Source organism: Acanthochromis polyacanthus, chromosome 6 (assembly GCF_021347895.1).
Source record: "Acanthochromis polyacanthus isolate Apoly-LR-REF ecotype Palm Island chromosome 6, KAUST_Apoly_ChrSc, whole genome shotgun sequence".
NCBI classification, from domain to species: Eukaryota; Metazoa; Chordata; class Actinopteri; family Pomacentridae; genus Acanthochromis; species Acanthochromis polyacanthus.
Window position 1 is genome coordinate 15,695,962 of NC_067118.1, and position 26,866 is coordinate 15,722,827.

Sequence of the window (26,866 nt, forward strand, 5' to 3'; positions counted from 1 at the left end):
AGCTGATCAGTTGATTTTAGTGACCAAATCAACGGGCTTAAAGAAAGCGTTTGTTTTATAATAGTACGTGTTTTTTAGTATAAAGTATACTGTCATTACTCAGTTTTTAAATGCTACAGCATCTCCATACAGGACTGCCAAACACAACGGTCATAATTACTACCAGACAGAACCTCTTAATCGCTTCTTTCAAAGGCTTCTAGCGTCCTCTTGTGGACATTATGTAGAATTACACTTTGTTTGTACCCTCTTCGATTTCACTCAGTAATGTCCCATCGGTCATTGCTAAACTTGATCATCACCACACTGTACGGTATGTACCTTTTTTTCTGACATATTTGATTTGTATATTGAAATATATTATGTAAGAGTTTGTGTATTTCAATATATTGACTTACTGCATATTGAAATGTTCTATTTCAGTATTATTGTTTGCGTCGGAGAGGTAAGAGTTCCTCCCAGTCCGTCATTTGGACCGTTGCTGTAATTTAGTGCTTTAGTGGTTGAGGACACCTTACATCTCTGTCGATTCAGCCCACATGGAGACATGTGGACCTCTTGATGAATAAACAGCTTTTTGGATCCATGTCTAAAATACTCAGAGCAGTGGCCCAGGTTATGTTCAGTAACGGCCTTGCTCTTTTTGTCCCCCCCCCAGTATTGGCATTGCTGTGTCAATCTGGGCAGAAAAGTGACCTAAATATGTTATATGATGTGAAGCTTATTTTTTAAAAATTACTGATGACTTGACCTCTCCAGAATTCAAGCTTTATTGTGACAGTTCACCTGATGAGCTCAATCAAAGCATCAACCTGCAAAAATCAGAACTCGCCTAACTTGTGGTGCTGATCTGCCACATTTACACTAACTGGGTTTATTGAGAATTTGCCATTAGGAGCCACTGTGATACCTCAGACCAGCAGGACATGATGAACACTTCCACTGGAGTCACATTTAGCATCAAGCAATGTTTTTCAGGGAACAAGAAATGGGTTAACAACGTAAAGCTCTTCTGCAGCAATAGAGGTTGTTCAAGCCTTGAAAGCTGGTGCTACCAAATCCTACAGATGTTCCAACTTTTCTTGATTACTTACAACCCCTTCTGTCTGCATAAAAGCAGTGTTGGAACACACTGCGGCACCATACCCTTGAGAGCATTATTTGAACAGTATTGTACTGCAGAAAGTAGTGTGTTGCTCTAAAAATGACGAGGAGAAGGCAATTAACAATGGAAGAGAGACAGACCATCAAAGCACTTCAAATGTTGGTCTTTCCTACAGAGAAAGTCTCCCTGAAAAACTCAAATGCACACTTTTGCAAAATAAAAGTACTGCTTTATCTCTCAAAAAGATAACATGCAGTGTTAATAACAGACACTATGGTATTAGGTTCACCTGTACAATTATTCTCTTAACATAGATATAACAAAGATTATACCATTGCAACATTAACAACATGGGCGGCGGGCCGCATCTGCCACAACATATTTGACCAAAACTACAATGCCCAAATCACCATGAGAGACATCCTTGAAGCTGTGCTTGGACTGCTGATTGGCCCTGAGCCTGAAGATCCACTGGACAGGTAATACTACAACCCTTACACACCCATGAATCAATGATCAATCAATCAATCAATCAAAATGTATTTATAGAGCACTTTACAACAACATAAAAGAAGACCAAAGTGATTTCCAACAGCATGATAAAACAAAACAATACGATTTGGTTATCACAAAACCATAAAACCATAAAACCAAAATGCAGCACAGATGAATCAGCGATATATAAAGGAGGCATTTTGGGCAACATGAGAATAAAACAATCCTAGGAGTTGAAGGCACGTCTGAATAGGCGAGTTTTGAGTCTGGACTGAAAAAGCGACAGGTCAGAGATAAATTAAAGTCCAAGTGGGAGTACGTTCCAGAGTCTCAGAGTGGCAACAGCGAAGGAACGATCACCCCACTGCTTGTACCGGGACCTGGGCACGTCCAGCACCATCTGTGTAGACGACCGGAGGGCTCTGCTGGGGCGGTGGATGGTTAAAAGCTCAGATAAATATAAAGGAGCAAGGCCACGAAGAGTTTGAAAAACAATTGTAGCATTGCAGCCCTCTAGTCCAGTGCATTTACCAGAGTGACTTCAGCAATTTATGTTTCACTTCTGCAATGGTTGTTCCATTTTTCAGTGAATTCTTTATTGACTTTGGGAATGTTTCAGAAATGACAGATGTTCAATGGTGGTGTTTGACAAAGACATGTCCAGTTCTTCAAATTCTTGAGGTGAGATGATGATATCTCTAATTAATGGTTTTGTCTGCATTGATAGACAGTTTGTAAATATGGTATATGTTGCGGAGGATCAATTATTAAACTTGATAGCCGGAGTTTAGCACAATCGCGGAGTGTGCATCCGTCAGGATGCTCAAAGTTCTCCAAGGACTTCAATAAAATGCAGAGCGCAGCTGATGATCTCAGTCGTCTTTATTGTGCCATCGTGAAATTCACAGGACTCTGCATTTATATCTGCGTGTGATTCTGAAATTAGATAGAGCTAGTATTACTAACCTATACACAATTCCCACATCACAATTGAGTAATTATCTACTCATCTAAACACAAACCAACATCCACAACTTCTGTTCTAAAGTGCACAAAGAAATACAGCCAAGCTCACATATAAAGAACAAGGAAGAATTTGGCCCATAACCATCAGTGAAATTCAGAAAATATATCACACATTATATTAAACACACAAAAAAAAACCTGTGAGGAGACAGTCAGGTCTCAGCAGCAGTCACCAGATGTTACCTGTGAGGAGACAGAAATCACAGTAGCACCAGCCCCATCCTCAGGCGCCCAAGCCATCCCAGACAAGACTATTGCCTTGTTTAATATTGTTCATCTGCCATCACCAGATGCTACCTGTGAGGAGACAGTTGTTTCTCAGCGACAATCACCAGAGGTCTTTGTGGACATCAGTGCACGTTCCATGGCTGCCTGTGCATCTGAGGAAAAACCTGATCAGGTTACAAGCGCAACCACAGAACTGTGTGTAAGCGCACTCGTTGAGGCAGTGATTTTGCAGACCACTAGAGGTGCAAATGCTAACCTCTCTTCAGAAGAATTGGACGCCCTCAATAAGGAACTGTTTGAAAAAGTATGGGCTGCTGTCAAGGATGATGTTATCATCACCCCAGAAAAGTCCAAAATGCTGGACAAGACCATTTTCAAGGACCTTTGTAGACAGTGGGGCACTCCCACCCTTGCACTGACTTTTCTGCATTCCGGCCCACCAATAGCTGACCAGATGAATGTTTCATGTTTCAAGAAACACCTGAGGACAGCACCAAAGGAACCTGGTGCCTTCAGAAATGTTTTTTCTTCACTACGTGAGACTGTCTCCAAGTATTTTAGATGTGTTAATAGTGAAGGTGTTGAACTGCAACGTTCAACTTGAAAGAAAAGAGTAACATGTGCTTTTTTCTTTCCTTTCTATGCAGTAAAGAGTGTGCCATTACATGCATGTGGGAGCATTGTCTTTTCTGGTGTTTATCTTACAGTTGTTTGTTGAACTGTTTAGAAAATTTATTGGACACTTTAAATTCACCAGCATAGCCCACAGCATTCAAAAAAATAAAAATAAAAAATAAAAATGAATCAAATTTGAATTTGTTCTTGTCTTATGAAAATGCATGTTCTTCTTGTTTAGACAGTGACAGAGCAGAAATAGTCAGACGCTGTGCTGCCTGCATATTTCATGCATTGATGTGTCTTTTTTTTAGTATATTTAAAAGTGGACATCATAAAAAGGGATAAATGTTGAATTTTACCTGAAGGTAAACTGAAGTACTTTCAAGAATGTGCACTTAAATCACAATGTGAATTGTTGGATTTCAAATGTCAGACTGTGGGCACAGAGAAAAAGATGGAAAACAAGTATGGTTGAACCACAATATCTCAGAAACTATTAAAAATAAAAGCCTGAAATGTTCACTTTTAATTTTTCATCATGTTATAAATACCAAATCTGCAACAGTGGAAAAGTAGGTGAAATAATCTCTGGTTAGGAGTGATTTGAAATATGAAAAAGCTATCCTGAAGAGTTCCATCCTTGAGCCCACATTTACAAAAAGAAAATGATAATGCAGAGGTCAGTCAATGACATTTTCTGAACCATATACCGGGCTTTGCAAAAGTTCTGTTACACGGTTTCATGATCTTTAGAGACGTTTACATGTCGGAGGGAAAAATTCCATTAAATAAACTGAAAGTTCTACCTTATAGGCAGGTGTCCTTAATACAATTTTTTTCTCTGGTGAAGTTGTATCAAGATGGAAGTCAAAGGAGTTGAGATATCTGCTCTCTACTTTGCAGTATGCAGATGTTCAGGACAGTTACAAATAACGCAGGCAAATGGGAACCATTAGGAAGCTGTTAGAAAGTCTGCCACAGCCAGATACCTACAACGATTAAGGTAGGTCCTGAAGAGTCAGCTGAATGGGAGGAACAAGGTCTGGGCCATCAACACACATGTCCTGCTGTTCACCAGTTCTCTGCTGACAACTGGCCAAAGGAGGAGGTGGAAGGAAGCGCCTCACAATGCATGAAGGGGTTTATTCTAAGTCCAGCACCCTACTCCACAAATAACTACATAAACTGCCTCATAGAAACTGTCACACTGTAAAATCTTTATCTACCCTGTAGATATTAGGACAAAACAACTATATTTTTTCATATAAAGACGATATCAAAAATTTACCTTACTCCTTAGGAAGAGTCTCTTTGTGGATCATGTTGTTTTATCAGACTTGTGCATTGCAGCAGAGTCATGACCACACAAAGGTGCTGAGAGATCCTTCCCATGACTTAATGCCTGCAGTTGCATGAATGGCAACATCTGTCCAGGGTGTCCTCTGCCTTCAACCTAAGTCAGCTGGCTCCAGCTCCTGCAACCTTACAGAGGATTAAGTGGTGTGTAGGTAATGGATGGATGGGTAGAGATTTTCATGACAGAATGTGAAAAAATTAAACTGTAGTCTCCTAAGCCACAGCTAAGTATGCAGCAGCATTAGTTTTTTTTTCTGTTTATAACATATAGTTTAGTTTACTGGAAAGAGCCACATCCTCTGATTCCAACAAATGTTATGTTGGAAACAGCAATCAAAAGGGCATATCTCTGTTATGGCGCAGTTATGGTGGTGGTGGTGGTGGTGGGGGGGGGGTTAGTTACTAAGCATTGATATGTCTAAGGTGAATGTTTTTAGTCCACAGGTGTCTGGTGATATAGTCCGTTGAATATTTCTAAACGCACGAACCATTTCCTTGAGAAGCTCACGGGTAGGCGGTCCAGCGGTAGATCCACCCTCCGTGCTGGACCTGACAGCCGCCCTGGTCGTTCCGATCCGCCGCAGAGACGCTGTGACCTCCCGGTGAACCTCCGCAGCAGGAAACGCGGTGAGGCAGTCCCGGAGGCAGCGACGCCGCATATCAGTTTTATAGCTGTATTTCGCTAGTCGAAGTCAAACGATATTAAAGTTAATGACGACCAAGACAGCCGACCTGTAATACCGTGGTTGCTGGTAAACGGAAGCATTACGCCTGTGAATGGTGCACAAGGTAAGTGTTGAGCTAAACGATAACAAGAAGCAGGCAGCTATAGTAATGTCAATTAATTAGCTCGTAGCTCTCCTGCTAGCCCAATTAGCTTGTAGCCGAGATGTCGAAATCGATTATCGGGTAACGTTTTCCTCGCTGTAGTGAGATCTTAGCTTGTCCAGTGACCTCCAAGTAGATGTCCGTGTGACGACCAACAACGTTGAAGTAACGTTTTGTAAGGTGAGTCTCATTTATGACACCAAATAGCCCTCGGCTGTAATGGTTGATTTACCTACGACGTTGGTTCTGCTGGTGAAAGCTAATTTAGCTACATTACTGGACAGATGGTGTCGTAATAGCACTCACGGTTTCATTTGTGGTTTATGGACTTTAACTGTTCGTATACATGCGCAAATGGAAACCTAGAGGAACTAGAGTTCAGAGGAGGACTTCAGATGACTGATGACATGAAATTGCACACATTTTGGGAGGAGTTTGACTAGGGAAGGAGACAGGAGGGGCTGTTGTGGTTGAAGCAGCTCTGGAGGGCCGTACAGCTGCGACGGCTTTACAAACTGATCAGTTAATAACCTTCCGAAGTCATGCTTATGTCAGGAACAGTTTCTTTTCCACCGCCATCCGTCTTTTGAACAGAGGGCTGCAAATGTTAAACATTTCCACTCTACTACATTTCACAAGTGCAATTACCTTGAACGTGCAAAAATGTCTTAGTTTTTTTTTCTCGTTTTCATTTATTTATTTCACTGCACTGCTGCATCACAATTTACAACTTATTTTATTTGATCTCAGGTGTTTTTAATTGTGTGTGTGTTTTTATTGCTGACCCTGCTTAGTCATTTCGTTCTGATGTAATTTGCCTGAATGACAGTGAAGTAATCTGATTCAGACAGGGCCTCTATTTTTTGCTCCTACCATATCTATCTATCTATCTATCTATCTATCTATCTATCTATCTATCTATCTGTTGTGGGTTCACGTTGTAAACAACAGGAGTGTAGTTGTTTGTGTGTTTTCTGTTCAGAGTTATAGAGCTCGCCATCTTCAAGGCACTCAGCTAGATCAGTTTCTTTTTAGCAAATTGACAAAAAGCAGTTGTAATGCCAGAAATTGTAAAAATTAATAAACTAAAATTGAATTTGTTTAATGTATTTTACAAAATGACAGTAATCATCGAAGGACGCCATTTCAAATGCATGTATAGACATGGATCAAATCTACCTTCATCTTTTTGCTGGTGTCCACTTTTCATGATAAGGTACTTGTGCAGCAAAATGAAGTACACTGAAATGTGCATACTGGCAGAAATGCTCCTTAAGCTGGATTTTAAAGAGGACTTTCAATGAACAGCTGGCCAACAACGTTAAGCGAACCCACTGTGTTACTGGACAAGGAAGCTCAGTGAAAACCTTTAGCTCAGTAGCCTGGAAAGTGCTAGTATTATGACAGCTGCCTCTCGGCTGACTGAACCCAACTTTTTTTCCACTAACTGTTCGCTCTAATGAGGTATTGCCATGACGACTGAACTAACCACATTATGTTGCTTTGCAGATGCCTGGTCAACCTGATAACTTAAAGCCCAGAAAGAGGAAGAGCAGCTCCAAGGTTAGAAGCTCCAGAAAGGTTTGTGTAGCCTGTATGCATAAGGCAACAACCCCTATCTCATTCAGAGAATATCGCAATTTAAATATTGTCTTTGTCTTAAACTGCCTTTAAAAGTTACATGCTGATTTTACCCCAGACTGAACAGTTGTGACTTGCAAGAGCTTGACAATTGCATTTAAAGACTGTAATGGACACTCACCTGAGGCCCGACCAACTGTAACGTCATCCTAACAGTGGTCTTTGACTTTCTGTTACAGGTTTCTGCTACAAGGAGATGTATGAAAAGTCCAAAGACACACTCAGCAGCAGAGAGCGATTCAGTAGTCGGTGATTACAATAAAGCAGCACCTCCTCTGGAGAGGCGCTCTCGCATTAGCTGTGAATGTCACCAGTCTGCTGGCAGGAGGAGATGCTCAGCATCACCACAGCTGGAAGGACAGGAAGAGAAGGAGAACGAGCTGAGGACAGGGTTGGACCTAGACAACTACAGCACCTGGGACAAACAGGAGCCTGAGCTTATGGATTATGAAGAAACAGACAAAATCATCTTCCCAGACGATGACAGTAACCACGTTCTTCCTGTGGAGCAGTTCTTTGGAAACCTGGACACTGTACAGGTGAGAGAGTTTGTTTTTCCCTCGTAAATGAAGTTGGATTATGTGGCTCGAAACAGATTATCATGGGGATGGGGTCACACTAAGTAGCTGAAAAATGCAATTTCAGTCGATTCCTGTTGATCATTTTTAAATGCTTATTTTTAAAATCAAGACCAGGAGTCAAAAGGTTGAATTTGAATTTCACTGCGTGTTCAACCTTTTGTAAATGCCGTCAACCTGGAACAGGCTGCTGGAATGTGTTGCTTGTGAGGTGGTGGGGGACAGCGTTTTTTGTTCTGTGCTTTTGTGATGGTTTGCATTTGATGTATTTAAGTGAAACTATCAAACATTCTATTGGACAATTAACTTATTGCTGTTGATGAAGTGTCTACTGCAGGTAAATGAACTTCTTTTACATTTCTGCTACTGCTAGTGAAATACAAAGCATGGCTGGTAAAGATGCACAACAGAAGACCATGACTACCGAAAGGCTGAATGGTGCCAGGAGTGCAGAATGTACAAAATTTAAGTGCCCATCTACCTTTGCACCAATAAATTCAAATATCTGGTTCTTGGGTTTCTTTTACTGGCCCTCTTTCACCCTCAATCACAGCTAACATCTTAAAACTGACATTTTACCCCTTTTATAGGTACAGTTGCAGCAGATGAAGCAACATGGAAGCCATGGTTGGAGTTGTTCTATTCTCATTTTGTTACATATTTCCCTTAAAGTTGGATGTTATTAAGACATCAAATTAATAAAATACATGAACGAAATAAACAAATTAACCTCCGCCTTACAGATGCTCATATTTCAACACACCGTCTATTGCAGTTTGTTTTCAACATTGTTGACCAGTATGCCATATTACAATTACTAAAACCTATTTAAGTAACAGTTACATTCTGTTTGAAGAGCAAGAGAAATCTCTCAAATCATTTTACATGTGTGAGTTATTTTGAAGAACATCAGTAAGTTAAGGACAAAATCAAAGAGTAGAGAAAAGGTGTTCTTGCTAGTAACAGTTTTAAAGACTTTGCAAGTTTCTTGTGAAACCTTCAATGGCCCCATGGATGTAGTTCTTAAAATGTTTCTTTGACCTATCACAAGGAGTTTCTGTTGGCCCCACTGCCATGAAGTCTACAGGACAAGTGTGATTTGATTTGTCTTCAGGTGAAAACCGTCATATTGATGGAATTCCTCTAATTTCACAGGATTTTCCTCAAAGATCATCAGCAACTTCTTCCCACGTCCAGAGGGAGAAGAGGAAACGCCATTACTACGCACGGGAAGACAGTGATGAGGAGGAGGGGGGCTTTAGCAGTATGCAGCGAGATGGCAGAGGGGACACCTAGTGAAGAACCACTCCTCTGATGACTGAGCTGGACTTAAAGTTATGCCTGTGGAAAGACATGAAACCTCTGAGCGCTTAGGAAAAATCAGCCAAAAGAAATTAAATGTTGAGGCACTGCATTCAGTACGTCCTTGTCATCTGCTAAAACCACACCTCTGTTATAAGTAGACCATGTGTGAAGGTGGTGAAAGTCCGCTGCAGTGTGACGGAGGTAGTCATGAACTTGTGGCTGAATATGCTGTCGGTGTACCATTACTTACAGACAAGCCTATTATCTGGGTGTGATTATGTTATACCTGTGACTTGTCACAGCTCAAACACACAAGCATCACAGCAATAGCTGAAGTTTCATCACAGGTGAATATGCCTGTTTTAAAGCAACTTTTCCATGTCAAAACAATGGACAACGATGGGCAACTTTTTATTTTAAAGCCCACCCAAATATGCTTGAATGCCAAACTGTGTTCTATGTATAACATTTGGTCTGATACTTAAAAATGTTATTGATTGTAACTATCCAATGTTGCTACAGTAGTAAAATTCTCCTGCTCACCTGTGAGCAAATAGTTACACTGTTAAATAACTTATTGCTGAATGTGTGCTCACACTGCACCTAATTTAGATCTACCTGAGGGGGTTCTACGAAGCTAGGAAATTGCTATTGATGCAAGTTAATCTACTTATTTTCCCAATCGATTCACACTCAGTGCAGCTGCTTATTTCTGACAAGACAACTATGCATAAGAGCTTTTAAACTTCATTTATCGAAACATGATATTTCATGTTTTCAATGAAAACTCGCACTTTTATTCATGTGCTAACTTAGTTGCACAAGGGTTTTCTAATCATCAGTTAGCCTTTCAACATGATTAGCTAACACGATGTAGCATTAGAACACAGGAGTGATGGTTGCTGGAAATGAGCCTCAGTTCCCCTACGTATATAATTCATTAAAAATCTGCCGTTTCCAGAATCTAAAATAGTCATTTACCACATTAACAATGTCTAGACTGGATTTCTTATTGATGTTGTCTTCATTGAAAGAAACTGCTTTTTTATTTCAAAAATAAGGACATTTCTAAATGACCTCAAACTTTTGATTGGGAGTGTAGGTCTGACAGTTCCATAGTAAAAGTACATGTGAAAAGCTTTTGGCTAATTCAAAGTGAAAGTAATGTTACAGATAAAATATTATTGGAAAAAGAATTATCTGTAGCCGCAGCCACAGTAGTGTAAAATGGTCTGCGCAGCAAATCTGGACCACGTTTAAAATCATTTATGCATTTTCTGTATCACCACTACGTCTTTTGGTTCCCATGGTAACACCACATACAATTTTCCACTATAAATGCAGAGCTTTGTTCAGTGGCATTAGTGGCCACTCCATGAAACATGTATTCCTTCAGAGAGATAATCAGGAAAAGAATTGGTTAAACAGTGGTGTTCTTACAGCTGATTTTTTTTAAATTAAAATTTCAAACTCTGAATAGAACCTCTCTAGAAGATTAGCTGTGCATCATCAGTTGCTATGTTGATCTAGAAGGTCCAAAGAAAGGTTTGTGACATTGAAGAGTAATTATTAATGTTGCAAAATAAACCTGGCTTCGTAGTACACCCCTTCTGGTCTCACCTGGAGGTGATTTTGACAAAGCACTTGGAGACAAGTCAGTCCATGCGATACTGCTTCATAATTGAATGCAAGTTTGCAGTTTAAGATACGTCCTGTAAGACACCAAAGAGAACTGGTTTAAAGTTGCAAGCTTCAAAATTATTTTTTTCCAAATCTCCAAATTACATTTTATAAAATGTGAAAGACATCTCTAAAGTCGGCATAGTGAACTGATTTCAGATTACATAACTATAAAGAAGGATGGAGAATGTGCCAAAGAGCAGTTCTGTAATGAGAGCATTTACTACCATGAACTCATTGTTTCATATGAATGTCAACAGTTTATTGCATAAGAGTCATGATTCACCAAGTGTCTAATATTCCTCAACACGTGTGTTCAGTTTTTTTTGGCAGCTTTCTATCATGTCTGTATATACACATATCAATGCAACTAATTTCTGTGATACGGTTCCTCATGAGTTCATATTTACAAAAATGACAACTGTATACAAAAAAATATTGTTTAAAACACTGAAATCTGGAAATAATTAGAGGACAACTTAGTCCTGAGTGAAAATCTAACCATCTAACCTGGAGGTTAACAGTAATTGCACTTTTGCTATTCACATCTATTGTACTATTTTGTATAAAGTTGATTACTCTGACCATCACAATCAAATCTTTTATATATTTTTACTGCCTTATTTATGCAAATTGCTTTTCACATTTATGCAACTTTCTGACTTTGTGAATGCCTCATTCATTGAGTAGTCTTTGTAATCAATTCATGTATTTTACATTGCCGTGCCAACATGAAGAATAAATAAATGTTGTTCATGATTTCAAGTGCTGTTTAAGTTCTCTTTTAAATCTACAAAAGTTAAAATCCCTGAAAGTTACATGGGCTCAAGGTTTAAAAAATAAAGTAAACAAGGTGAGGCCACCTAATCCCTCCTGATTTGATCTTGTTAGTGAACTTTTGTGCTCTCTGGTAATAATCAGATTTATCAGTAGCTCATACTAATGAGCATTATTTTTTCCTAAAAAGACTCAATTCAGGCGCCTTTTCTTGACTTTGGGCTTCTGTTTGGCTTTGTCTACATGACTGGCATTTATAACAATCTTTTTTGGATCACATAAGAGGTCGTGGTGTCCTTTCTTGTGACAAACGATGTGGACGAGCTTAAGGTTTTTCCTGCTGAACAACAGTTGGTAGAAGTATTTCAAGTTGATATCAGTGCTCTTGTGATTCTGTAGAGCTTCCAACAGCGTGGGGATTATCGTCCTCTTCTTTTCAATCCTGAACACAAGGAAAAGAATTGCAAACCAACATTGAGCAAACAAAAAAGCTAAAAATGTGTCTCACAATATTAGCCTTCAATTATACATGAAATGGTCAAATGTGTAATGAAATGAATGTTTCGAAAAATGCCTGCCACAGCTAGCAGGGGTCCAACCTGTGGTCAAGATTCCAAGTGCTGAAGACAATCCTGCTGTCTCGGCTGCTGTACGGGTTGATGGAGTGGAGAGTCTGGCACTCTGCCTGGTCAAATGGTCCCTGGGGAACCAACACAAAGGAAGAGGTATGAACATGGCTGAAAGCAGGTCCAGTCCTTTCAAAATACCTGGAAAACATTTTACTGTATTCGTAGTGATTCTTAAGCCCAGTGCAGCCTACACAACGTAAACTCTATTGCTGTGCTGCTCACACTTGAATAGTTATTTTTTCTGTCCCAGACTGAGATGTTGACACAAATATTTAAAGTCAGTGACTGGAGCAGAGGCCTGTTCCATAAAATGAGTTTACAAAATAAATCAGGCTTATTTCAGTGAGTTTATCTGTGTTCCACAATGCAAATTTACAATAGCTCAAGCACAGTTACTCTGGCAGCTTATGCTGAGAAACTAACAAGATTGAGTGACATGAATACTTTTTATATGCCCTGTATTATTGGCTTCTGCAAACCCTACCATACATTTAGGTGGGGCAAAGTTGTTTCACTCTTCTGCAATCAGAACTGACCAACATGAAATTCATGAAGTCATTATTCCTATTAATGAGCATTAAGAACAAGAAAGAAGATTGAAGATATCTGCTTCTATGCATCTTCAAAATGTGCTCAGCAAAAAAATATTTCATGTCACTGCACCACCACACTTGAATGGTGATGGCAGGAACAGCACACATGCTAGTGTCTTTATTAAAGTGAATTAAAGATTAATCTGCCTCCTGCAACAGTCTAATTTACAGTGGGTACAGAAAGTATTCAGACCCCTTGAAATTTTTCACTCTGTCATTGCAGCCATTTGCCAAAATCAAAAAAGTTCATTTTATTTCTCATTAATGTACACTCAGCACCCCATCTTGACAGAAAAAACAGAAATGTATAATTTTTTGCAAATTTATTAAAAAAGAAAAACTGAAATATCACATGGTCATAAGTATTCAGACCCTGTGCTCAGTATTGAGTAGAAGCACCCTTTTCAGCTAGTACAGCCATGAGTCTTCTTGGGAATGATGCAACAAGTTTTTTCACACCTGGATTTGGGGATCCTCTGCCATTCTTCCTTGCAGATCCTCTCCAGTTCTGTCAGGTTGAGGTCTCTCCAGAGATGCTCAATTGGGTTTAGGTCAGGGCTCTGGCTGGGCCAGTCAAGAACGGTCAGAGTTGTTCTGAAGCCACTCCTTTGTTATTTTAGCTGTGTGCTTAGGGTCATTGTCCTGTTGAAAGGTGAACCTTCGGTCCAGTCTGAGGTCATGAGCACTCTGGAAGAGGTTTTCCTCCAGGATATCTCTGTACTTGGCCGCATTCATCCTTCCTTCAATTGCAACCAGTCGTCCTGTCCCTGCAGCTGAAAAACACCCCCACAACATGATGCTCCCACCACCATGTTTCACTGTAGGGATTGTGTTGGGCAGGTGATGAGCAGTGCCTGCTTTTCTCCACACATACCGCTTAGAATTAACACCAAAAAGTTCAATCTTGGTCTCATCAGACCAGAAAATCTTATTTCTCATTGTCTGGGAGTCTTTCATGTGTTTTTTGGCAAACTCTATGCGGGCTTTCATGTGTCTTGCACTGAGGAGAGGCTTCCGTCGGGCCACTCTGCCATAAAGCCCCGACTGATGGAGGGCTGCAGTGATAGTTGACTTTGTGGAACTTTCTCCTCTCTCCCGACTGCATCTCTGGAGCTCAGCCACAGTGATCTTTGGGTTCTTCTTTATTTCTCTCACCAAGGCTCTTCTCCCACCATTGCTCAGTTTGGCTGGACGGCCAGGTCTAGGAAGAGTTGTGGTCGTCCCAAACGTCTTCCATTTGGGGATTATGGAGGCCACTGTGCTCTGAGGAACCTTGAGTGCTGCAGAAATTCTTTTGTAACCTTGTCCAGATCTGTGCCTTGCCACAATTCTGTCTCTGAGCTCCTTGGGCAGTTCCTTCGACCTCATGATTCTCATTTGCTCTGACATGCACTGTGAGCTGTAAGGTCTTATATAGACAGGTGTGTGCCTTTCCTAATCAAGTCCAATCAGTTTAATTAAACACAGCTGGACTCCAATAAAGAAGCAGAACCATCTCGAGGAGGATCAGAAGAAATGGACAGCATGTGAGTTAAATATGAATGTGGCTGCAAAGGGTCTGAATACTTCTGACCATGTGATATTTCAGTTTTTCTTTTTTAATAAATTTGCAAAAAAAATCTACATTTCTGTTTTTTTCTGTCAAGATGGGGTGCTGAGTGTACATTAATGAGAAATAAAATGAACTTTTTTGATTTTGGCAAATGGCTGCAGTGACACAGAGTGAAAAATTTCAAGGGGTCTGAATACTTTCCATACCCACTGTATCTATGATCTATGATGACAAAGATATAGAAAACCCAACAAATCATATAACCAGGGGAGCTCACGTCTTGTTAAGAGAAGCCAAGCTTCCCCTGACTCCTCGTAACTCACACTGACTTTAATCAAACTGTATTGAAATAATGTATTACATTTGAACTTAGCAGCTACGTGCATTTAAGCAATCAGCTGATTTTTGCAGCCTGTCTCTTTGGTTTTGCTAATGGCAGCTTTATTACCTTTTTCTCTGTACCATGGTTATCTGTCAGGGTGGATCAATTTGATCAGTGTTTGACCTCTCAGGCTGCTTAAGGTTAATTCAACAACTTGAACCTGTATAGAATTAGCTTGAACACAAAAACTCATGTGCACTGTGTCATTCAACTCTGATAGTCCTATTGATACCTCACTGTTCAGAATACCTGGCAGGTAAACCATCCATCTTTAGTACAAAGGCGATGTGGCTCCTTTTCGGTCCTGTCAAAGTAGCAGCCATTGTATTTAGCAGCTTTCAACATTTCCGCCAGGCACTTTGATGCTTTCAAAAACTCTGTCCTAACTCTAGCTTTCTCTATGGTTTTGGTGGCATCGTCCACCTGTGAACAGACACAAAATAACAAAAAAAAAAAAAATCATATTTCAGAAATTGTGTTTGTTGATGAAAGTTCTTATACATGCCTAAGGTGTGCAGAGTGTCACCTGGTCTCTGAGTTTTACCTCTTTCATGTAACTTCGTATCCTGCTTTCGCAGTTAAACTTCATGTAGGCAGACTTTGTTTTGAATCGAGCGTCCACACCTGAAATGAAACTTATTTAAAAACTAGCATGACAACACATTTCTTTAGATTCAGATGTGTTTGGGGGAACATCTGTTCAAGGACATATACACCCATCAGACACAACATTATGACCACCTTCCTAATATTGTGTTGGTTTCCTTTATGCTGCTAAAACTTCTCTGACCCAGTGGGACCTCTGGGGATGTCCTGCAGCACCGGGATGGTGGCAGTGAATTCCGTGGGTCCTGTGGTTTGCAGGGTGGGACCTACCTAGATCAGACTTATCCTGGAACATCCCACAGATGCTCAATAAAATTTGGATCTGGAGAGTGTGGAACCCAGGTGAACATCTTAGCTCTGTCATGTTCCCTGGGCCACTCCTGAGCAGTTTTGTGGTGTGTCAGGGTGCGTTGTCCAGTTGAAGGTTGCAACTGGCATCAAGGACTGCTGTTGACATGAGGGGTTGGTTGACGTGCAATGTTTAGGTGGTGGTTCATGTCAGTCATCCACATGAATGTCAGGACTCAAGGTTTCCCAGCAGACTGTTTCATTCTAATAAGATGATGATCGATGTTATTCATTTCACCTGTCAGCGGTCATAATGCTGTGGCTGATCGATGTATTTCTGTTCACATTTACGGAGGTGAAGGGGCTCTACTATCAGGGTATGACTGGCTGTGTAAGAGCCACGGAGGGAGCACGCTTGAAGTTTGTTCATCTAACTAAAAGTGTGGTTTCATTTTGTGCTTTAATGACAGTTTGCATACCATGAATTTAAGTGAAACTATCAAACATTCTATTGGACAATTTTTCTATTGCTATTGAGTAAATGTATATTATTAGACACTATAATTTTATCAACTGGGAGGCTATGATTGATTTATTGTGAACCTATCAAGAAAATGACAGGCTCTATGAAAATTATCACAGTTGAACTATGTTTTGGGATTTATGTGGAGAATATAATTGGCTGAAGAGTCACAGATATACCCTATTCAAGACGGCTTCTCTTAGTAACAAACTATTTGCCTGATGTAGGTTCAGCACCACAAGATCACCAATAAATGTATTTTTGTAAGTTGAACAATGTGCAGGAGTCTGAAATTTTTAGATCAGGCAGCATCAACAAGTTGTTTGTCTTCCAAACTTTCTGCCCTTAATGAGATCGCTGGACTCTGTACCTTTGAACCAGTCTTCATCTTCGTCTCTGCTCTCCCACTCAGACGTGTCGTCCAGGTTATGTAGCAGGTCACTGAGGATTTTACGCTTCTTGGTGGATTTTTCATCGGAGAGTAGAGCCTTTGCTGCTTCAATGATCCTATCAGCATGCCGGTCTGTGTTCAGTAACTGACCGATGTCACACGCAACTAGAGTGAGATTCACAGGGGTTAGAAGGGTTATCAAGAGCCGGCAGTTTGTCTGGTCAACAGAGCAAATGCACAAGAGTAGAGTTGAAACACATCTTTATTTTTGTCAGGGTGTCTGGGGTTGATTCATGTACCTCCACTCCATGTCTGCTCTTTAGACAGAAGAACAAGTTCAGTGTGATCTGCCAGGGTCTGGAAGAACTCCTCTGTCACTACTGTCCCGTCCTCATATAAACAAAAACGAGCACCAGTGAGGGGCAACTGCAATCAAGAAAACACAATAAAATCAACGTTAACATATCATGCAACAACTTGTATGATGATGGCAAAGGTGATCTATTTGTCTGTCAAAGCAAAACATATTTTGCATGTCTTTGCTGGTGTATTTTCTATGCAGACGCACTACCCTAATAATAATCATCTGGTGAAAATTCATATATGCGCGCACACACACACACACACGTTTGTACTTCTATCTTAGTGAGGACATTCATAGGCGTAATGCATTTCCTAGAGCCTTACCCTAACCTTAACCATCACAACTGATTGCCTAAACTTAATCCTTACCCTGACCCTAACCAAACCTCAATTCATACCTGTTCTCTAAAAACAAGTCTTCACCCTCAAACATGGCTGTTTCAAAGTGAGGACCGGCCAAAATGTCCTCACTTTGTAAAAATGTCCTCACTTTGATAGTTAAATGCAGAAAGTGGTCCTCACAATGTAACAAGAACACACACACACACACACACACACACACACACACACACACACGTTTGTACTTCTATCTTAGTGAGGACATTCATAGGCGTAATGCATTTCCTAGAGCCTTACCCTAACCTTAACCATCACAACTGATTGCCTAAACTTAATCCTTACCCTAACCTTAACCAAACCTCAATTCATACCTGTTCTCTAAAAACAAGTCTTCACCCTCAAACATGGCTGTTTCAAAGTGAGGACCGGCCAAAATGTCCTCACTTTGTAAAAATGTCCTCACTTTGATAGTTAAATGCAGAAAGTGGTCCTCACAATGTAACAAGAACACACACACACACACACACACACACACACACACACACACACACACACACACACACACACACACACACACACACACACACACACACACACACACACACACACAAAAAAGTGGGAGCTGACAGCTTCTGCGTTGTGTTACAGTTTGAATGTCAGCAGGAAACCAGTGTAGGCCTTTGCATGCGCAGTGCTGCTTATGACATGAAATGGCCTCGATATACCCTCGGAATACAATTAAGCTAAAGCATGTCAAATAGGACACAAATTATTATGTAATCAGCTGCATTTTTTGTTGTGTTCATTTAATTCTTCAGGTAATATACCTTTAGTGGTACTCGGCATTAAAATTAAAAACAAATTGAAGAAAACACGGGTGGTCTAATAATTTTTTCCATGACTGTATACTGGTCAAATGTCACTGAATACAGACACAGAAATCCTCAAAGTGTTCCTTCAAAGCACGAACTGAACAAACTCATAATACCTTTTCCCCTATTCTTCTCCTACTCAGGTTTACCAGGGGGGTATTCCACGAAGCTGGCTTAGGTCTAAGCCTGGCTTATTTCGGTCAGCTTCGCTAACTTTAGTGAGAGTTTAGTTCCACGAACAAGGCTTAGGGCTAGCCTGGCTTGGTAACCATGGTAACTCAGCCAGAGCGACAAGCCTGGTCCGAGGCAGGCTAACAGTCCAGTTTACTTTAGCCCCATGTCAGACAAGGTTCTGACGAGCTTCAGAAAGACGCCTGTGAACCGCATGTTACACATTAAATTCATCTTGATCTGTAATCAATGATGTTCTTGTTCGGTGACATACATTGAGACCTTTTTTAAATAATGCCGGAATAACCGTGAATCAACCTATATCATATTACACTACACATTTTTATCACAGTGTGCAACTGTGGATCAGTGGTTAGAGCGTAGTTAAGTAGATTAAATGTGGTTTTACTTTTCATTGCGCCGTGGGTTCGAATCCACCAGCGGTAAATACTTGGAAATATCTGATTTTCTTTCTTCTGTCACCCTCAAAGTGCAGTCAACACGTAACAGGAATAGGCACAGATTGTCTTAAAATAAGCAGGACACAACAGCCACAGTTTTCCATAAAGAATACCTTCCTTTTACCAGCGGTCCAATCTGATCATGATGATAATCCAAAGGTGATGCCAAATGATGAGATAACTATTTTGTGTACAAGCTCATTTGTGTCTTCTCCCTCATTTAAATGTAGGGCACAGTAGCACTATCATCTCTAATAAAAATGACATCTCCTCTATAGGCCTACATGTTTTTTCTGCTTTTTTTATTCAAAGTTTGAGTGTTTGATGAAACATCTCCACATGAAGTTGCCCCTTTCTTCCAAAGTATTCCTACTTTGGTTTTAGGTGTTACCTGCTGCTTTATTCATCTATGGTGGATATATATTAGTCAAATCAAGAACATGAATTAGGCCTACCAGAGTAAAAAGTGAAAACCACCATCACATTACACAAAACCAGGCTACGTTGTAGCCTTTCTCTCATATATATATACATATATATATATATATATATATATATATATATATATATATATATGTTTATACACTCATAAAAAATGTCTTCAATGGGTTTTGAAAAGCTTTATTTCATCAAGATTGATCTCCTCTGGGCCACAGTAGTGTGACAAACTGCAGGGTGAGGGAAAAAAAAGTCATCAACCACTGCAGTTGTGGGTTATCCCTAATCAGTGTCAAAAACTTGCCCTCTGAAAATTAAATTTTCAGACATGTGTGCGTGTGTACGCACAGACTAAGGGCTTCATTAAAAAGAAAATAAACACTTACGCATTTAAACGGTCGGCAATGCTTTGCCAGGCAGCGTCTCGAGCTTTATTTATCGCAACCGTGTTGCCTTTTCTTGTGATAATCTCCCCGTAGTCCTCGTACAACTCCGTGAGAAGTTTCTGCTCCGCCGAAGAGAAAGTCTCCGCTCTGTTTTTAGACATTATGTCATCATTTCGACGATCGACACGTCGGGGCTTTTTATCTCTCCCGGACGCGCGCTCAGCCGCAGCTTGGATCAGCCTGGCTTGAATAAGCGTCTCTGAAAAACAGCTGAGCCTCGTTCGTGGAACTACTTGCAACTGAGATTAAAGTTGCCGCTTATTCAAGCCACGCTTACCGGCGTAAGCCCAGCCTGTTTTAGCCAGCTTCGTGGAATACCCCCCAGCTGTATAGACGTTTGTCTGTTTGTTTTGTTAGTTGTTTTTTTTAATATGCCCGACAGCAGAAAAAGCGAAACCGAGTAGGAGTTCATAAGTTCGGACGCTCACCTGGAATAACTTGCAGCTCTTTTTTAGCAGCTCCTTCACATTTTTTGCAGCAACTCCGTACTTTCTGTTTTCACTATAACCTCGAATTTTCACAGGTTTATTTTTCCCCAAGAGTCCGAACATCTCTCTGTTATCAGTTTGCACCTACCGCTTCCTTCCCCTCCTTCTTCTTCTCCTGAGCTCAGTCAGGCGGTGTTGGTTGCTGCCCCCTGCTGGTTCTTTGCCGCTACTGTCTCTGATACCTGGAGCCTCTGTCTGTAGCACAGGAGGTTGCAGGTTCAGGACTGTACTTCTCTACCCTTGTTTTTCACGACCATCCACATCTACTGAATTGGATTAACCAAAATTCCACCCAAATAGTTATTTTTGTCTAGATAGGCAGTTTTAAAGGTTTATTTAACCCAAATACTACTTTCAAAGCAACAAGCTATTGTATAAAAGACTTGTTCCGCCCAAAATGCAATTGTACGTTCAGGTACTTACAGTTTCAAAACTTTATTTAATCCAAATAGTGCTTTCTACCCAAAAATTAATTGTTTTAAAGGTTTATTCCACCCAAAATACCACCGTGTCCAGGTACTTTTAGTTGTGATTTTTCCCCCCATTTAAAGACCACTTTCTGTCCTACAATTTCAACTTGGTTGCTAAGAGCAGTGTGTGTTCAACAAATTGTGTAATTGGCATATTCAAATGATTACCAGATAAAAAAAATAACAGTGGAATAATAGAATGACGTTTGAGAGAGGCAAGACACAGCCTTTCTTTAACTATCTGACTGAGGACATCAGAGTTGGTTTTAATGGCAGACAAATAATAACTGTTATTATATATAACTGTTACTATGTTGTTAATAACTGTAATAACAATAATGACTATAATTCAGCTTGAGCAGAGATTTGGTCATTCCTTCACTCATTGCTACTCTTCTAATTATTCAGTTCAGTAGGTGCCACTGGGTCTTACCAACTGTGGCCCTGGAAATACAGCCTCCTCTACTGGAGGTACACATTACTCGATAGAATTAGGATATTTTTAAAATAAAAAAGTAAATAAAAATTAAAGTAGCAGTATTACAATGAAAACAAACACTCCATTGCTAGCTGACACTCAGAGTGTATTATTTACACCTTGCAAACACTATTGCCTATGGAATAAAAAGTTGTATTCTGTTTATGCTGAAACAAATGCGTGGTCCTTTTTTTAAAAAAAAAAAAAAAAAGATGTACAGCATACACAGCATATTTCTGGCTATTGATGTAATTTTTAGAATAACCGAGTGATTTAAAAAAGATATCCCAAATTCATTTTGCAAAAAACTGTAATATGACAACAAAACATTTACATTACAACACATACAAATGATGCAATTTAATGATCTGATGCTGAGATTTCTGTTTGGGAAACTAATGGAAAGAAAGTCCTAGTTTGCATATTTATACCTAAAATTATAAACAAAACAAAACGTGTAATGCAAAAAAATAATTGTGTAAATGTGAGTAAATCAACTGAGAAATGCCCACTGGTATATCTGTCACTTAGAAGTTAGATTTTATCCACCTGTAGCATTTTAGCTGAAGGTACATTTTAAACTGCTGGAGCACAGTGGATAGTTGTATATCTCACTAAAAGTATAGAAATGGACAAAAATCCAAATGGGCAGGTTTTAATTCTTAATTTGGGGGACTGAAAAAAAACTCAAAATAGAATAATTCACTAATGAAAGGACATTACTTTAAGATAGTTGACAAATGTTTGTATTTTTGAATTCAGGATGATTTGCATTATTGTAAGTATGACAAGGAAATAGCTGCAGACTATAATCCTACAGAATACAACAGAAGAGAGTACATGCCTTCACTGTCAAATGATTCAAACCTATATTGCCTCTTAATAGCTGCATTAGTTCTAAATTGAACAGCAGAGTATTTGCTCTTTCCTTGCATGTCTGTGATCCCAGCTGTCCTCACCTTTGTTGCATTCAGTTTCTACTCTGGGGGCTGTGTTTTTTCACTGTAGACTTTTTAACGTATTTGTTTATCGTTGTCTATTAGAGGAAATATTCTATTATTAAACTTACATATTGAGTAGTGATACAGTTTTGAATAATTTGACATCAAGTGATATTGAGAAGAAGTGTAACTCCCTGCTGTTTTAAGCTGTACATAGCAACGTGAACATTACCATAGCAACTGAGACAGCACTGTGGGAAATACCAAAAGAAAGGTGAGGACTATAAAATATAACATTTGCGAAGTTTAGTTTACATTTTCCGTTTAAAGTCAAACAGCTCTTTTCACTAATATATTACATTTGAGCTCAATTCCCGTTGTTTGCATGTTTGATTTAAAGTGAATGCTCCTGATGAATCCACTGATTTATTCGTCTACACCTCGGCAGTAAATAGTAGAGTCCAGATACAATATGGCGGCCGCGGGTTTGAAAATCTGAACGGACAGAAAAAATAATACTCAGCGAAACACAGCAGTTGTGCTCTACGTTTCTGAGTTATTTGCAATGCGCTGCTCATTTTAGTTTTAACCTAGCGATATGGTAAAAACAGAAGACTTAGCCAGCATGGCAGACGGCTGGAGAGAAGTGTTTGAGAGAAGCCGGTTGGTACCGCCGCCAAGCCAGACTGTCCGCCTGGCCGGGGAGAACCACCTCAGCCAGTCCCAGGGCTTCCAGCTCAACCTCAGCCGTGTCACTGCACCTCACCTCTCCCAGGTGATTCCTCACAGCAGGCGCTCATTGCATTTTAAAGTTGGAGAAACACATCGTGCTCCTGTCATGTCATGTGGTAGTGCCCTAAATTCTGTGTAGTTGTTAATTTGTTGTTGACTTGAGTCTACTGACTTCGGGCAATCATTACAGAACAAAGATATGATAAAGGCCTTTACAACATCTTCCATTGTACTTTGCTGTACAATTAGGTTACTCAGTGGAAGCAAGTCATGGATTTGCTTGTAAGTTTGTTTCAGAGATAATTCATTAATCCTTGCAACAGTTATTCTTACCATGAATCCATGCATACTCCTACTGCTTGCTACCTTCACCACTTGGTGTATGTAGTCATGCAGCAATGAGGATTTGTATTGTATACAAAGATCTTGAATGACACTCTGTCTTGAATGTGTTTTTTTTTCATTTATGTATTTATTTATTTTGAGTTTTGTTATATTAAGTGGAACGTTTCAAAGTTTTTATACTTAATCTCTCAGTTCAGGGGTTAACAGTAGCTTTTCTAAGATGTCTGTCATCCCTTTTATGCATAGGACATGTCCATTGGAGAACAAGATGTGATGTACCAGTTGCGAGTAACACTGTTTGACAGAAATCACCAGAACTTCTTCGGGAAAACATGGAGGAGTTCACCCCAGAAGATGAAAAACAACAAGATTGCCTTCAATGAGGTAACTTGTTTTGCAACTGGCTTTCTACTAAAATAAATCCATACAACTGCAAATGACATCCAGCTGTAATTTACTTTTCCAAAACTCAATTTTAAATTCTTTTCAAGATGTTTTGGTAATCAGTGGATAGATGATTGTAGAGTAAAATTGATGTTCATTCAAACATAAATTATACTGATTTTGAGCAGCCATTGTTTAATTAAAATCAGCTCAAAACTTTACAAATCATTAATCTGTATATTCACAGTGACTGGACTGCGTTCTTTTATGCTGCTGAGAATGCCGTCAGCCTAAACACAACAAGTTTGGAACTGGAAGTGACTGCTGAGAAGTGATTCCAGTTGCATTAAGTGATTTCCATGTGAGAAGTGTTTTAGCCCATTTTCTCACCATTGACGATGGATTCACTACAAAACAGCATTAACTAATATGCACAATTTTATTAAAAGGAGATATGTGTGAGAAATTTGCATAATCTCACAGTACATACAAACCAATTACTTTCTGATTCAAATATTGCTTCAAAGTAGAGTCTTTGAATCCTGAGAAAGATGGTTGATATTCAGTTAATTAGTATATTTAGATAGATAGTAGGTAGTAGACTGTCAGGAGATATTAGTATAATTTGACAAAAAGTGCACTCGCGTAGTCTATCTTTAACTGTGATTGGTTCAGTGTAATACATCACATCACCTTTATCCACATGAGCTTCAGCCACTTGAAGACATTTTATTTAGATAGTCTTTTTTTTGGGCATTTATTATTTGTTAAAAGGGAGACAGGAATTTAAGACTGAAAGATAAGGGAATTACATACAGTATACAACAGCAATGGATACACTTAGGTCCATCCATCCATTATCTACTCATCACTTAATCGTCTGTAGGGTCATGGGGGGCTGGAGTCTATCCCCGCTGACTTAGGGTGAAGACAGAGTACATCCTTGAGGGGTCACCAGTCCATCACAGGGCTACATATGGAAACAAACAATCACACTCACATTCACGCCTACAGACAATTTAGAATCACCAATTAACCTCAGCATGGTTTTGGAGGAAGCTGGAGAACCTGGTCTAAACCCAAAAGGAGAGCATTCAAAGTCCACACAGAAAGATCCCAGGTTGAGATTTGAACCCAGAACCTTTGAGCTGTGATGCAACAGTGCTAATGCACTTAGATGGCAAATAATTAAAATTGATCTCTTTGCAGTGATTACATTACTTCCAAGTTAAACAAGAGGGTATTTGCTCTTGTGTAAAATGAAAAACTATAATTTTAGATTCACTTAATTAAAAATACAGGGCCCACTGTAGAAGTACCATTCAACAAAAGTCTGTCCATTACAGAGATTCAGATCTTTTATTTTTTTTTATACTTTGTCCAACACTATTTTAATTCACAGAATCAATCTACTTGACACGAAGGATAACAACATTATTTCATTTTTCAGAGCCTACTTTTTCAGCTGATCTTTGTTGGAGGGGTTATACTGCTCCGCCATTTTTCTTAAAATAGCCCAAAGGTTTTCTATTGGATTCAAGTCAGGGGACATATTTGGTCAGGTCATGGTTTTAATGTTTTCCACCTTTAAAACTCTTGTGTGATTTTTGTCACGTACACTGGATCATTATCAAGCTGGAACATTCCTCTTCTGCCAAGCTTCTGCAAACTGGGAGTCATCGTGTTGGTTATTAGTTTAGTATAATCACAGGCATTTATGATTCTATCTATATATGTCATCCCTCCTATAGCTTTTCTATTCATGCAGCCTCATATCTTCACATTCCTTATTCGACGATTCACTGTCAGGACTATGCATTCACTGTGGTAGTCCTGACCAGATTCATGCCAAATATGCTGGACCTCATCTGAGCCGAACAAATTTTTCTTGGTCCCATCTCATGATAGAACATGACCTAAGATGAACCAGGCTTCTTGTCATGTTCTTTTGCAAAATTTCATCTTGCAGTTTTGCTCTGAACAGCAAGGCAAGTTTTTTTTTCCTTGACTGTCATCAATAGAAGTAGTCATAATGTGCCATCCTTCACACTGTCTGAGCTCTCGCAGAAAATCAAATTTTCATTCATTATCACTCTTTTGAGTGTGAAGCGCTCGTTAGCAGGATGAACCTTGCTGTTCTGATTAGTAGTTGTATAGCTCCTTCTAATCCTCCTGGTTACCGCTGCAACTGTGCTTGGCAGATTTTTTTTATTCTTCACCAATCTTCTTTTATCCTTTGCTATTTTCGTCTCACAATCAGATTTTCAAATTCTTCTGACAATTCTTTTCCATGTGAAGCCATGATGCAGACGATGCAGGTAGACACATTCCTTGGGTCCAGATATGAGGAAGTTCTGGTGTCACAGGTCATATTGTTATCATGTTCAGGCAGTTGTGCAAAATGGAATTTACAAATGTTCTCAGTATTATTTCAGTGATTGCAGGGTCTTGTGTGTCAGTAATGACAGGCATATTTACTTTTTTACTTTGTTGAAAGTATTTTGAATCTAGTCTTACGTATTTTATTTTTTATTTTCATCGTTCATATGAGGAAATACTTCACCGCTGTACTTAGAAATTATACAATTATTGAGAGGTGATGCAATTTTGAATCATTTGATATTTCAGTGATTTTGCACAGCGGTGGTAAAGGTGTTTGTGTATCACCCAGTCTGAAGTACAAATGAGTGAGGAGCAAATTTTGGCCTGGCTGCACTATAAGAGGAGGTCCAGCCAGGTAAAGAAAGTGAATGTGGTAGTATGCCAATGAATGCAGGGCAAAAAAGAGAGACATCTGTTTGCAACTGTATGGATATGTTGGTAAGAAAGTCAATGTCTTTTAAGCAGTTGTGATTGAAAATGTACTAAGGACAAGAATTTGACATCTAGTAATATCCAGAACTGTGCTTGTGCCCTCTTTAATGTGTTCAAGATTGTAACTCATTTGTTATTTGCTCATCCACAAAAGTGACCACTTCTCTCTGCTAGCTTTCCATTCTGTCATTATAGATTTAACTTTCACAATCACTGGGTTCAGCAGCCCTGCAAAGAACCAGAACCACTTTATTAGCAGCAGATTCACAAAAACTACAAAGGTCCCAGTGAATTGAAAATGGCCCACTTGGCTCATTTATCGGTCACTCTATATATCAAAACTAATTTGTCGAACATCTGAAATCACTTGTGTTGCATTTGGTGCATTCTGCTTTTCACAGTATTACACTGCAGGCAAGCAGGCAGGCAAGCATCCCAATCGATACTCTGACTTGTTCATTTTGCAAGACTAAATTTAAACAGTGAGTTATTAGTGTCACACCCTCTTACTGCATACTGCTGG

General features: G+C 39.5%; 3 protein-coding genes and 1 long non-coding RNA gene across 8 annotated transcripts in view; 2 read left to right on the top strand and 2 right to left on the bottom strand.

The window, feature by feature from the left end:
* Positions 1 to 1,312: 1,312 nt before the first annotated feature.
* Positions 1,313 to 5,434, bottom strand: LOC127534380 (uncharacterized). 2 transcript variants are annotated; one of them, XR_007942484.1, is made up of 2 exons: positions 5,317 to 5,434; positions 1,313 to 4,954 (listed from the first exon to the last, which is right to left on the bottom strand). It is a non-coding gene; the product is annotated as an uncharacterized LOC127534380 (long non-coding RNA). The 2 variants fall into 2 exon arrangements; XR_007942485.1 differs by having other exon boundaries at positions 1,313 to 4,947; positions 5,317 to 5,433.
* Positions 5,385 to 11,625, top strand: c6h1orf174 (chromosome 6 C1orf174 homolog). 4 transcript variants are annotated; one of them, XM_022200539.2, is made up of 4 exons: positions 5,385 to 5,617; positions 7,166 to 7,219; positions 7,477 to 7,836; positions 9,031 to 11,625. In XM_022200539.2, the coding sequence occupies exons 1-4, from the start codon at positions 5,606 to 5,608 to the stop codon at positions 9,169 to 9,171; spliced, it is 567 nt and encodes a 188-aa protein (XP_022056231.2). In that variant the 5' UTR covers positions 5,385 to 5,605; the 3' UTR covers positions 9,172 to 11,625. The 4 variants fall into 4 exon arrangements, with proteins under 4 accessions (XP_022056231.2, XP_022056230.2, XP_051805395.1 ...); XM_022200538.2 differs by having other exon boundaries at positions 5,388 to 5,617; positions 7,166 to 7,237; XM_051949435.1 differs by lacking the exon at positions 5,385 to 5,617 and adding an exon at positions 5,672 to 5,836.
* dffb (DNA fragmentation factor, beta polypeptide (caspase-activated DNase)) lies at positions 11,095 to 20,299 on the bottom strand. Its single transcript, XM_051949406.1, has 7 exons — positions 20,120 to 20,299; positions 16,901 to 17,027; positions 16,581 to 16,766; positions 15,338 to 15,417; positions 15,043 to 15,216; positions 12,237 to 12,337; positions 11,095 to 12,079 (listed from the first exon to the last, which is right to left on the bottom strand). The coding sequence occupies exons 1-7, from the start codon at positions 20,240 to 20,242 to the stop codon at positions 11,830 to 11,832; spliced, it is 1,041 nt and encodes a 346-aa protein (XP_051805366.1). The 5' UTR covers positions 20,243 to 20,299; the 3' UTR covers positions 11,095 to 11,829.
* Positions 20,300 to 22,538: 2,239 nt separating this feature from the next.
* Positions 22,539 to 26,866, top strand: part of nphp4 (nephronophthisis 4) — a 246,131-nt gene continuing 241,803 nt past the window's right edge. The window contains 2 exon segments of the mRNA XM_051949343.1: positions 22,539 to 22,843; positions 23,392 to 23,529. Coding sequence (XP_051805303.1) covers positions 22,667 to 22,843; positions 23,392 to 23,529 — 315 coding nt within the window. The 5' untranslated portion in view covers positions 22,539 to 22,666.

Bases quoted from the DNA above. Each gene is read 5' to 3' on its own strand.
- c6h1orf174 (XM_022200538.2), top strand. The intron at 7,238-7,476 runs GTTTGTGTAGCC...TTTCTGTTACAG, and splicing joins AGGTTAGAAGCTCCAGAAAG to GTTTCTGCTACAAGGAGATG. The intron at 7,837-9,030 runs GTGAGAGAGTTT...CTAATTTCACAG, and splicing joins GAAACCTGGACACTGTACAG to GATTTTCCTCAAAGATCATC.
- dffb (XM_051949406.1), bottom strand. From the start codon at position 20,242: ATGTTCGGACTCTTGGGGAAAAATAAACCTGTGAAAATTCGAGGTTAT. The intron at 12,338-15,042 runs GTATTCTGAACA...TTGGTTCCCCAG, and splicing joins ATGGATGGTTTACCTGCCAG to GGACCATTTGACCAGGCAGA. The intron at 12,080-12,236 runs GTTGGACCCCTG...CCTTGTGTTCAG, and splicing joins ACTTGGAATCTTGACCACAG to GATTGAAAAGAAGAGGACGA.